Source organism: Babylonia areolata, chromosome 5, assembly GCF_041734735.1.
Source record: "Babylonia areolata isolate BAREFJ2019XMU chromosome 5, ASM4173473v1, whole genome shotgun sequence".
In the NCBI taxonomy this organism is placed as follows: domain Eukaryota; kingdom Metazoa; phylum Mollusca; class Gastropoda; order Neogastropoda; family Buccinidae; genus Babylonia; species Babylonia areolata.
This window is the reverse complement of record NC_134880.1, coordinates 49,068,946-49,083,036: the sequence shown is the minus strand read 5'-3', so window position 1 is coordinate 49,083,036 and position 14,091 is coordinate 49,068,946. Positions and strand designations below refer to the sequence as shown.

Below are 14,091 nucleotides of genomic sequence, written 5' to 3'. Positions count from 1 at the left end.
TTTCTTAAAAGAAGCGAGGATTTTTAACAAGATTTGAGATTTTCTTTACATGTAAGATTTTTTAACTCTTACGTGGACGATTTTTTTTCTTTTGTTTGTCTTTTTGCTAGTTTTTTTTTTAATACTAATCTGACATGGGTATGGTTTTAACGTGTGTCAGCCCTTATATGGCCTTAGTGGTCGGCTGGGCTATAAACAACATGATTTGATTCATTCGAAGGCTGCATCCCCCGTGTTGAAGCGTATGTACACAAGAAGGCTTTTTACGTGTATGACCGTTTTTACCCCGCCATGTAGGCAACGCAGCCATACTCCGTTTTCGGGGGCGTGCATGCATGCTGGGTATGTTCTTGTTTCCATAACCCATCCGAGCGCTGACATGAATTACAGGATCGTTAACGTACGTATCTGATCTCCTGCTTGCGTATACACGCGAACATGTAAATCATACTACATACATACATACATACATAAACACACACACACACACACACACACACACACACACACACACACACACACACACACACACACATGGTCCTTGGGTGCGTTATGCACCAATAGAAAGTGAATGTTTTGGTCACGTGTTGCGCAGGGACGTGCGGGACACGTGACTACACAGACTATCACCGCATCGTGGGAGGCACTTTGGCGGACAGGAAGGAGTATCCCTGGCAGGTGGGTTGCTTGTGTGTTGGTCCCTGAACTTCCTGTCAATGGCTCTGCTGGTGAACCTTTGTGAAATGAGACCATTGAATGCATGAATCGGAAATGTAAAGACGATTTTTGTACATTTGTAGTGGTATATGATAATAATGATGATAATAATGATAATTGCAGTTGCCTCCTCTGCTGATCTGATGGTCCTAGTCGGACACGACTGACTGTCATACATACAACAACAACAACCACAACCACAACAACATTAATCATCATCATCATCATCATCATCATCATCATCATAACAACAACACCAACAACTGACATTATATAGTGCGTTTTTCCTTTAGAAACACTGTTCAAAGCTTTATACATTAATATTTTCGTTCCCGCCTCCATGAATGGTCAACAGTTGACGGCAATACTTACCCAGTGTCTTGGAACTAATCAGTAAGGTGAACAATCCTTTTGGAGAGGACTGGGAAGGAAAATCCTTGTCCATGCTTGAGAAACTAAACAATTGGCACGGTAGGTCTGCTGCGTTTTCACACGAAGGGGGGGTTCAGTCACAAGCAGATCTGCACATCTGTTGACCTGGGAAATCGGAAATGTCTCCACCCTTTACCCATCAGTTGCGCCGAGGATCAAACTCGGGGCAGAATCCAGCACACTTTCCATTTGACCACAGCACCCTTCACCTGATTGAAAGCATGATTGACAATGAGTGACTGTGTGCAGGTGTCTGTTCGATACCTGGACTACCACATCTGTGGGGGCACCCTGGTAGACAGTGACTGTGTGCAGGTGTCTATTCGCTACCTGTAGGGGCACCCTGATTGACAGTGAGTGACTATGCAGGTGTCTATTCGGTACCTGTGGGGCCCTCTAATTGACAGTGAGTGACTGTTTGCAGGTGTCTATTCGCTACCTGGACTACCACATCTGTGGCGGCACCCTGATTGACAGTCACCATGTGCTCACCGCTGCCCACTGCTTCCAGATGTATGTACTGCCTAGTTCTGACCTGTCTGCATGTGTTCCATCTCACTGCTAGGGTGGCCATCTCTCTCTCTCTCTCTCTCTCTCTCTCTCTCTCCTTGCCCTATTATAAAGATCCGCCCAGTTTTAGCTTCAATTTTGCTGATGTCTTCAAGATGCGATACGAATGTGCTATGTATAAAATAGTCATATTTATACACGAAGATTATGTACAGTTGCCTCGTGAATGTTGTTGAATAATTATTTGTGTTAACTATTATTGCTTGATTTGAATTGTTGATTTACTGTGTCATGTCATTTTCACATTATAATTTATCAGTGAATCCCCCTTCAGTAAGGAGCTCTGGCCTCATCTGAATAAAACATTCGTTCGTTCGTTTGGACGGGAGTCACTCTTGACATCAACTACACCTCCCCTCCCCGTCCACAACTAGGTCTTCACAATGAAACTCTCTTTTATAATTCTATTCCCCTCCCCCCCCCCCCTCCCCCACAGGAGCAACGTACCCCTGAGCTACTAGAGCGTGGCCATCGGTACTAATATCTCCACCGTTGGAAAGATTCATTCATTGATTCATTTATTCTCTCTCTCTCTCTCTCTCTCTCTCTCTCTCTCTCTCTCCATGCCCCCCCACCCCCCCACCCCCACCCCCTACCCCAACAGGAGTAACGTCCCCCTGAACTACTGGAGCGTGGCCATCGGCGTCAACGACATCACCTACGTCAGCCACTCCAACATCCGCACCGTGTCGGGCATTTACCACCACGCCAACTTCAACAACATCACCAACTGGAACGACATCGCCATCATGAAGCTGTCCAAGCCAGTGGACCTCACCGGACCCTACGCCAGAGCCGCCTGCCTCCCACAGGAGGGAGAGAGCACCGACAACCGCATCTGCACCGTCACTGGCTGGGGCCACACCCAGTCCGGTGAGTTCGTTGTGTGTGTGTGTGTGTGTGTGTGTTGGTGCGTGGTAGAGTGGGTTTCAATCCAAAGAATGTTGCCACTGGACAACACTCGCGTTGCCATGGGTTCTTTTTCACTGCGCCAAGTGTGTGCTGCACACGGGACTTCGGTTTATCGTCTCATCGGAATGACTAGACGCTCAATGTTTGATTTTCCAGTCAAACTTGGAAGAAAGGGCGAGAGCGGGATTCGAACCCAGACCCTCACGGACTCTCTGTATTTGCAGATGAGCGTCTTAACCATTCTACCACCTTCCTCCGTGGATAGGTACACAAATAATATGCATGCACTAAAGGCCTGACTAAGCGCGTTGGGTTACCCTGCTGGTCCAGCAGATGTGGTGTAGCGTATATGGATTTGTCCGAACACAGTTACGCCTCCTTGAGAAACTGAACTGAACTGAACGGATAAGCTTTTATCTCAACAGATTTCTCTGTGTGTGAAATTCGGGCTGCTCTCCGCAGTCGCTGCATATAATTATATCACGGACATGACATCATCAATCATGGGTAACGTATGCAGGCGGCCATGGCGAGAAGTACCTGCGAGAGGTGGACATCCCCATCATCACCAACGACATGTGCTCCTACTACCTGGAACGCTTCGGCCGCCGCGGCATCATCACTGAAAAACAGATCTGTGCCGGGCTGGATGAGGGCGGCAAGGACGCGTGCCAGGTAAGGACATCAGTGCTGTGCTGTGTACTGCCCACAGTTTTCATACGAGCGTTTACGTACCGCATGTAGGTATGCATGCATTTCTCAGTTGCACGCACACGTGTTTAGCATGGGTGTGCATCTACGTAAAGGCATGCTGTAGACTACCAACAGTCTTTATACGATCGTTTACGTACCACATGTATGTATGTAGGTATATTTAGTGCACGCACACGTGTTTTGCACGGGCGTAAGTGCATCCACGTATACATCAGTCACCAGCACGTGCAATCAATTGTGTAGCATCAGTGCAAATTCATCTTTTTTCCACATACGCGCGCGTACACATACACGCATGCATGCATGTACGTATTCATAAACACATACGCGCGCGCGCACATGCGAACACGCACGAACATATATACTCGTACACATACGTGCGCGCGCGCACCGCGTACACGAACGCGCACACACACACACACACACACACACACACACACACACACACACACACACACACACACACAAATGAGTAATGATGTGTGGTGTAACAGGGCGACAGCGGTGGTCCCTTGGTGTGCTTCGACCAAGCCAGGAACGCGTGGAAGGTGATGGGCATCGTGTCCTGGGGGTACGGGTGTGCCATGCGATACACCCCGGGTGTCTACACCCGTGTCTCGTCCTACCTTGACTGGATCCACCAGGCCGTCCGCCAGTAGAATGCCAGCAGCAACGTGCAACGACATTACAGTATGCTGAAACAGCATACAGCGAGATTGTGCTACACAGCAGCATCATAATTCGTCAAAAATAAAAATGAAAAAAAAAATTGTCTAAGTACAACGGCATTGTAATGTTAAAAAAATAAGGTACAATAGCGGAAACGTATGCTAAAGACAAATTGCAGCAACGTTACTCTAGGCAGAAAACAAAGTGCAACGACATTTTTTTTTTTTTTTTTTTTTAATTAAAAAATTGTAGTATGTGAAAAGTAGCATTATAATATGCTTATTTTCTTAACTGATGTCTTAGATCGGTCAAAAATGAAAATAAACAGCATAATCATCATAGAATACACACACAAAATTATAATAGTAAAAAATGATAATGGAAAACACAGAGAACGCACACCATCATTACAATATGCAGAAAACAGCACCACTGTTTGCTGAAGAAGAAAAAAAAGAAAGAAAAATCAGCATACAACAGCATCATAGTATTACAGGAAAAAAAAAAGGCGAACAACATCATTATAACGGTATGAACAATGTACAAACGTATTCTTAAAACAAACATAAAACGTCCGATTTCCCATTGTTTAAAAACACCTGTTGATGGGAATAAAAATTTGTGCTGAAAACGTTTGAATCATATTGCATTTTTGTTTTAAATCATGATGCATGCGGCTCTTTTTCCTTTTCGTTTGAATAAACTGCTTTCATGTGTGTGGACGAATGTATGATTATTTATTTAATTTCCTTTCTTGTGTCTTTGCATCTTGATACATTTCATTATATTTAATCTAATTTGTGTAGGAAAGCTGAAGCCTGTTGGACGCTATTTTGTTACTCGCATCCGGCCGTCAGTCCGTCGAGAAGTCGTCTGCTAACTGGTGGTAGTTTCTGAACTGTAACCGTGTATCTTCGATGAAATCGTGTTATGCTTGCCCCTAAGACATACCAAATGTTGTGTCTTGACTGATATCTGCCAATGGTTTATTTACCAAAGTTATTACAGGAAAACAGTACAGTGACACGTAGCGCAAACTAGCTGTTGAGGCACACACAGGAATGTCAGCTTATTAACTAACGCCGCGAGCAAGTGAAAGCTTGCCGTGAAGCCACTGGCTAAGCGCTCGGCTACGTATCTGAAGCTACCGCTTCGCGCTATACTAACACGAGTAGCAAAATGGCTGGCTGAACACTTCCGCTGGCTTCAGTGAGCAAAGGGGCTCAAAAGAAGGCATGCGCTGTCCACCTATTTCTAGAATAGTGGGTTCGAGCCACTGTTTCGACACGGTGTTGTGTCCTTGGGAAAGGCACTTTACTCCCATTTTCCTTCTCCAACCAAGCGTGAATGGGTATTGACCTTAACTATTCTGTTGGGGAAATTTAAAACGGCGGAAGGAAAGGATTGAGCCACGCCTTCCTATGCCGAGCCATAGACACAGTGGATGTGAATTCATTGCCCCGTTGTTCGAAAAGGACTATGGAACCAGCAGCATTCAACCTTTTTTTTTTTTTTTTCTTCTTTTTTCTATCAGTCAAATTTTCTGCGATGCTCTCAACAGTTAGTTTGGGGCGGGGGCAGGGGGGTGGGCAGGGGGCGGGGGGGAGGCAGCAAAGAAACTGAGATCCAATATTGATTCCACATTGATCTGGTAATCATCCTCAAACCATCAAAAGAAATGTAATGACAAAGTGCCAGCTGAACAGAGTCAGAGACAGACAGCCAGACAGAGAGCGTGTGTGTGTCAGTTGCGGGTGATGGGGAATGTGTAGATATCATAATCACATCAAAGGTGAGATTAATTTCATTCAAGAATCACAGTCTATGGTTCTAAGTCAGCGCCTGGAATCGCTATCACATTTCTGCGCATCAGGAGCCCCGCATTACGACTTTATTTGTCACACACACACACACACACACACACATACACGTAGTGCCCTTAGTTCACCAAACGCCTGGATATCCCATGTCCTTTTGGAAGAGCCAGCCATGTCTTCTCTGGGAACCGGTCTGGATCTCAGTGGATCTGGATCTGTACGTCGCCGAACCAATTTTGGTTATATTGCGACGGAAAAACAGGGAGAGTGCAGCATTTAAAAAAAATAAAAATAAAAATAATAATAATAAAAAAAAAAAACTTTTAAGGACCAGCTATATTATGTGGAGCTGCCAGATCGCTACTGCTTTTCGCTTTGCACATACAGTACAGGCAAGCCTGTACATTACCGGCACTGACCCTACAGAAGGTAGTGCCAAGCCCACAAAATCAAACAACAAGAGAGGCAAGGCGTTCAAGACTCACTTGTGATAAAGTAAGTCCCCTAGCATTAATTACAGAGTAATTTCCCTTCTTTACTATCTGCACCAAAACGTTTGCAAAATAAATAAAAAATTCCATGCTTAGCAAAAGAAATTCCTGTTTGAACAAAAAAATGATAATAATGACTCCTCTTGTTGTTGTGTCAGAATAAGAGGTCAAAGTGCCAAGTTTAGAGAATACAAAAAATATAAATATGACAGTAAATGCAGTTTGCATATAATTAGGCTTCTTCTTTTTTTTCTTTCTTTTTTTTGTGCCCATCCCAGAGGTGCAATATTGTTTTAAACAAGATGACTGGAAAGAACTGAATTTTTCCTATTTTTATGCCAGAGTTGGTGTCAACTGACAAAGTATTTGCAGAGAAAATGTACCACGGACACACACACACACACACACACACACACACAGACAACCGAACACCGGGTTAAAACATAGACTCACTTTGTTTACACAAGTGAGTCAAAAAACGAAAGGTCCCCACCCCCATCCTTTCCCCACCTACCTAGCCTGACTAACTATAATGTGCAGTGTGAGTTTTAGTTTTAGTGGGGGGCTGCAGAACTGCCCACCGCTGCTGTAAATGTGGCGACAGTACTGGCCTGGACTGTTGTTTCTTCCAGGTGGTTCCATTCTTCGATGGTCTTGACAAAGAAGGAGCATCTGTACTGCTCTGAAGTGCCATCTGGAATTTTGTAGCCCTTGGTATTGTTAACAGCATGGCGAGTAACGATGCTGGTGGTCTCGCAGTCCTTGAATACTGTAGGGCGGATTTTCCTTCTGCTTCTGTTTGCAGGGGTTAGGCATTTCTCTGGCGGCATCGCTTTTATAAGCCCATGGCTGATTTTGTAGAGGGTGGTGAGCCGTTGTTGCTTCTTGCGTTCTTGTAGGGGTGGAAGGCCCAGCTCATCGAGCATCTTGTCAACACAGCCCTCTTCTCGGTGTGTCATCCTCCCACTTGAGGCTGCGGCACGTGTCTTCTTTTATCTTCTGTTGATGAAAAGGACACTGTCATTTTGGTCAGAGCTCCTTAAAGGCAAGGATGCTGCTTTCTCTCAAGTGGCAGACATGGAGATGCAGAGCGAATCGGACAGACATGGAGACAGAGATACAGTGAAACAGGCAGGCTGACAGGCAGAGAAATACATATATAATTATATATATATATATATATATATATATGTAAGGGAGAGAGAGAGAGAGAGATGGAGAGAGTGGGGTTAGGCAGGCAGAGAAAGAAAGAGAAAGAAAGACAGACAGAAAAATTGAAACACACACACACACACACACACACACAGAGAGAGAGAGAGAGAGAGAGAGAGAGAGAGAGAGAGAGAGAGAGACTGAGAAACAGAGAGAAAGACAATGAAACGGAAAAAAAGATACAAGGAAAAATAGCTAATCTCTCTCACACACACACACACACACACACACACACACATCCGGCACACAGACACACAGACACACACACACACACACACACACACACACACACACACACACATCACATCACATCATGTAACATCACATCCAACTTCCATATTGATGGAATTATTTATTGTAAAAGACAAATCAGTTTTCTTAGATAATGCTGTTTTATGCGTATACATAAACACACCATAGGTTGTTTGTTTTTATATACAAATAAATACATAGACACAACAAACTTTGTTTTCAGCTTCATTCTACTTTCTTCCTAGATACAGCTTTTGGTCCATGTCATTTGGCAGGTAAGTGAATAAAAGCCTTTCAAACAAAACAGCAGTTAATTATATTTTAGCAGTTCAATGCCACACCTTTCACATTTATTTTCAAATAAACAAACCAAGCAAGCTCTTAAAACAATACACAAACCACATATGTTACAAAGTGTTTCATCATATTAACTATTCAGATGCTATTAACTCACTCAGTACGGCCAGTCCTCTCTTCTCTTCTACACAGACCCCTCGGATGTGTCTTAATGACCCAACCTTTAGCTTCCGTCGTAAGAATTGTGGTATTCTTTGTCAACATTCACGTCTTCAGTATAAGAGCGTTCCGCTTGCAATATTTTGATGATGGTAATTGGGGTGAAACGCTGTTAACGTCGTCTCTTTCGCCGTTCGTATGGAGAGAGTTAAAGGAAATTAGGCTACTCTGAGAAAAAAGGCAAAACTGTCTCTAAATAAAAACACATTATGAAGCGAAAAAAAAATTGAGAGAAATGAAATCACTTCCTAACAAACGCAATTATTTAAGTGTAAAAATTCACAGGCTGATATTTCTTGTGCATTGGGGAGGAAAAACAATTAGATGCACATGGAATGTGTGTAAAAATAACATATATTTCATAGCACCTCCAGTCAGCCATAACTTATACTAGTTCCCCGATAAACCATGGAATTTTTTTTTTCCTATTTTTTATTTCTTGTCCACCAAACAATTTACTATGCCTTGAAGAAGCAGATGACTCAAAAAGTCACGGCAAGTGTTTATATTTACAAACTCCTCCACTTAGTTTGATTTTGAAATAAAGAACATCTGCCTTGAATAATGTTCCGATTCAAACTGTATCAAGCTAACTGGCTGGCAAACTGATGTTTCATTATCATTATTATAGATTTGTAGGGAGGATACAGGAAAGGATTCTGTTTAATGTCCCATCACACATACTGATGAATGCACACATGTAGTTAAAGTCTTCATTTTCACATTTGGATGCTACCATTTTAATAGAAAATATAAATAGTTAGGAGAGGAGGGGAGGGTGTGTGGTGAATTGGGAGAAACAGGATAAATGATGTAGGTTGGTGTCAAAGATGAACATTTGAAATGCATAGAAATACAGTGAAAGTAAAGTACTGATGGCCTAGAGGTAACATGTCCACCTAGGAATCGAGAGAATCTGAGTGCGCTGGCTCGAATCACGGTTCAGCCGCCGATATTTTCTCCCCCTCCACTAGACCTTGAGTGGTGGTCTGGACGCTAGTCATTCGGATGAGATGATAAACCGCGGTCCCGTATGCAGCATGCACTTAGTGCACATAAAAAAACCCATGTCAACAACAGGGTTGTTCCTGGCAAAATTCTGTAGAAAAATCCACTTTGACAGGAAAAACAAATAAAACTGCACACAGGAAAAAATACCAAAAAATGGGTGGCGCTGTAGTGTAGTAATGCGCTCTCCCTGGGGAGAGCAGCCCGAATTTCACACAAGAGAAATCTGTTCTAATAAAAAGAAATACAAAATACAAAATACAAATACAGATACTTAATGGGCTTTGTAAAGTCAACAAGAAAACCAACCCATAACAGTAGTCACATTAACATAAGAAACAACTGCATAATAAAGTCAAAAACATGAATATTCACAGGTACTGTAGATGATACCTGGCTCAGGTTCATTTGTCATAGTCAGTAATGGTATGCTGAAATGCAGCATCACTTCAACAAATGCATTTGATAATAGGTCAATATCTAGACTGCAATAAAGAACATGTGGGAATAAAACACGCAAACTGTGCATATTTTTGTGTTCCTTGCATATATGTTTTCCGCTTCCATTCTGCTGTTCAAAAAACAAAACCAAAAAATGCATAAAGATTCTCTCTCTCTCTCTCTCTGTCTTCTTTTTCTCTCTTTAACACACACACACACACTCTCTCTCTCTCTCTTTCACACATGCATTCATGTACACACACACACACACACACACACCACACACACACACACACACACACACACACACACACACAAATGCACGCATGCACTCATGCATGCATGCATATGGGCACCCACACATACATATTAACCAACATGTTCAAAGCATCACCATAATATATCATACCACAAGAAAACAATGTTAAATACTGAATGTAAAATACTGTGACCTGAAAAACCAAACACAACAAGCAAAGACATGCCTATGTACAAACTTTTGTGTACATACACAGATATATGATTCAAAAATGAAAACAAAAGAACTTAAATACTTAAGTACACATGAAAATAGCAATAAAAACAAAACAACTTAAATACTTAAGTACACATGAAAATAGCAATCGGGTATTTTTCATTTTCTTCTTCATTCAGAATTTAACACGTAAAAGAATCTGTAAAAAATCTCTCAAAATATTGCTGGTTTCATGAGCCTTAAAATACACTGGAAATGGAATAAAACCAAAAACCAAAAAACCCAAACATTTTATATTCCTTAAAATTGGCAAATCAATTAGTGATTAATCATTAATTCATCATTTGAGAAGGGAAGGAGAACAGCAGGTCAGTTTCAGTAGCTCAAGGAGGCGTCACTGCGTTCGGACAAATCCATCGGAGAAATGGTAAAGCAGAAACGTAGATCTTCAGTCTATGTTGTGCAATATACACAGATTTGATTTTGGCACTCCTGCAATGCCCCTAGTACACACGGTAACATAATGTCACAAATAGTGGCCTTGATTGTGTGTGTGTGTGTGTGTGTGTGTGTGTGTAGCCTGGGCCAAGACCAGTCCAACATTTCTGATTAATTCAGGCTTCTTGAGTACCAAAACTTTCTGGTGAAAAACTCTTTCATTGTTATGAAAAAACAACAGCATAATCTCTCACTACAGTATTGAAAATCTGTGTTTCTCTATACGTTGCTATTTCATTTAATTACCTCTTAATATCATGCATTGCCAGACTTGTGCTTCAGTTATTCAGGGTTCACACAAAAAAACATCTGTTGTAATTTCGCGAGCTTAACACCTAAAAACATAATTATGAGAAAAAAAGGTGATTTTGATTTCACCTGTGTCTGGTGTTCAGCAAAAAAAAAAAAACAAAAACAAACAAAAAAAACCATACATATATAATTTAACACAAAAAAAAAAACACTTACAACAAAACATTTATATCTTTCCAGTCAATGTAAACCTGTGACCTTGACCTCTGCTAAAGGTTGTTATAACAAAGAGTCTGGAAAGAAATATCTTTTCTTGTTATTAATGAAAATGAAACAGAAAATGGAACAAAATTCGAAGCAATGTCATCATGAATGCTGCAAAAGTACTGACTGAGAGCAATGGCTTTGTTGATTAGAATACTGGTATGTATATATGTGTGAGGCGGGCGGTGGGGGTCGGGTGTAGGGTGGAATCTTTATGTGTGTGTGAGAGAGAGAGAGAGAGAGAGAGAGTGAAGAAATGTGTGTATGTGTCATAATGTCTTGATGCATGTGTATGTGTGTGCATGAGAGAATATTTGTGTGTGAGTGAGTGTATATATGTATGTAGGTGTGTTTTTCAGTTTGTTCTCCATTCACCTCAAGTGATTTTACACACACACACACACACACACACACACACACACACACACACACACAAATATCAGAGTGAGAGAGGGGAACAGAATGCCCATGTGCACGTGCGCGCGCACACACACACACACACACACACACACATATATATATATATAAACACACACACACACACACACACACACACACACACACACACATACATACATACATGTATGTGTTGAAGCATGCAAAATCATGCATGTGTATATTTGTGGACAGATTATCCAGTGGGTCCATGCACGTGCATCCACTTATCTATTCATTTGCAAGAATGCAAATCTTTCACATATTTACAATATCTGATTACATGTGCTTCAGTAGCTCTGAAATATGAATATGAAAAATGCACTTAAAATATTGACTGGTATTGTGGAATGGTGGAAACGATAAAATGTGACATTATTTATTTTACATTCACACAACTATGTATGCTTGTGCCTAAAAATGTTTCCACAGGTTCACTAACATGCACATACACAAACATTCGCACACTCTCACAAGCAGAACAAGCACAAACACACATACACATATACATCAACACTCACAACCCAAAAGCATACATACAGAATCAAACACATGCAAATTGCAGCTAAATCATTTATAATCAATTTTCATTTTTGAGCCAAACGTTCATCAAAGCAAAGATCCTCATATTCATAACACATTTGCAATTATGCCCACAAAACTCAGATGCACATATTATATACAATTAAAGTACTTGACAATGTTAACCATTCTATCACAGACCATTTGAATAAAACAAACAATATCTTGTGTTGCTTTCAGCTCAGCTGACCATGCTGTATCAGGAATGAAAAAAACTATTAATATTGATCTTGCAGAACCTAGGAAAAAAAAAACTGGAAAAGAAAATGAGGCATAAGTACAGTTATATCCATCCACATAAACCTAGGGAATGTCTCTGCTGTTTCATTCCATCATTTTTTCACCAAAGGATTAATATATATATATATATATATATATATTAATATTTAAAAAAACCCACCTGAAACAAAAATGAGGCCCAAGTGCAGTTACATCCATGCACATAAACCTGGAGAATGTCTCTGCTGTTTACTATTCCATCAATCTTTCTTCAAAGATTATAAAAAAATTTAAAAAAACGAAAAAAATGAAAAAGACTTGCCCGAACATAAACATAATGACAATTATTATTTATGAACAACTGACCCCTCACATGTCCCAGGTGGAAAATAGATAAATAAATAGAAAAATAAACACAATAAGAATGCCCAGTTATGAAGTCCAGAAAAAGAACCAAAAATATTCAAAGCTTTCAAGAAAAACATTAGGGTGAATCGAACAGCAAGACGGAAAATAAGAAAGGATCGAAGAATCAACATAAAGAAAAGGATTTTTTTTTTTTAAGCAAGAAATACAGGGAATGATGAGAAAAAGAGGAAATTTCTGGTACAGAATTTCCATATTTATACTGAAAAAACACTCAGCATGCCCATGGAGAAAGATTAACACAAACAAAAGAAAGATGGGGAAAAAAAAAAAAACTCTCTTAACCATAACCATTGCATACATACCCACTCCGCATATGTACAACTATTTCAGTTACAATTTACAAACCATTTATGAGCCATATCACATGTCAACAACAACAATTTTCATGCATTAGTAAGTGTGACAAACTTTGTCAAAGTATAAGGTATTCATGGAAGAGAAGGAGAAGGTTTTAACATGACAGGTAATATATCTTATTTTTCTTTTTTTCTTTTTTTTTTTTTTTACATGACAGGAAATATATCAATCTTCAGTTATGGGTGAGACAGTGCTGAGGGTGCAAAGGTTATATCTAATTAAAATACCTGCAGCAATTTGATAAAAATTCATATATATATATGTATTCGTGTATGTACAGATTTGTGTCTCTACAAACTGCTTACAGCAATATTATTGGATACACAACTCGATATGACCACCAAAGCAAGTCAAATTAAGTAACTTCACAAAACAAGTTAATATATGAATAAATAAAAAAATTTTTAAGCCCAGCTTGTCCACAACTATTCATGTACTTCTTTGTATGTTTCCCCATTTAAACATCTCAAGAGTAACATATCCCCACATTTGAAATCTGTGTTATTGGAGCTGCAACTCTTGTGATCATTCATTTCCATGGACTACCATTACATGTATGGTGGGTTCAGGGTTTCTAAACTCACTGAACAAATAACAGAGACTGAAAGATCTTTCATGTGCTTCAGCTGATTTCTGCATACATATTCATGAAACAGGGCTTAAGGGCATTGGGAAATGTGGTTTGGGAGACTAAAAAAATTTCCGTCCTTAACACACCAGGTATTAAATCAGCACAAACAGCATGTACATGCATGCACATACATACACATACAGTCCCTGCATGTGCATTCACATGCATGTATATTTTCATGGTCATACACACACATGT

The 14,091-nt window shown here is 40.5% G+C and overlaps 1 protein-coding gene across 1 annotated transcript in view; it reads left to right on the top strand.

Moving 5' to 3' along the window:
• The window catches only part of LOC143282126 (trypsin-3-like), an 8,570-nt gene extending 3,921 nt beyond the window's left edge, over window positions 1-4,649 (top strand). Inside the window, exons 3-7 of the mRNA XM_076587643.1 lie at window positions 596-678; window positions 1,574-1,662; window positions 2,324-2,592; window positions 3,152-3,306; window positions 3,840-4,649. Of these exons, the coding sequence (XP_076443758.1) occupies window positions 596-678; window positions 1,574-1,662; window positions 2,324-2,592; window positions 3,152-3,306; window positions 3,840-4,004 (761 nt within the window). The 3' untranslated portion in view covers window positions 4,005-4,649. The remainder of the gene's footprint in view (window positions 1-595; window positions 679-1,573; window positions 1,663-2,323; window positions 2,593-3,151; window positions 3,307-3,839) is intronic.
• The last annotated feature ends 9,442 nt before the right edge of the window (window positions 4,650-14,091 follow it).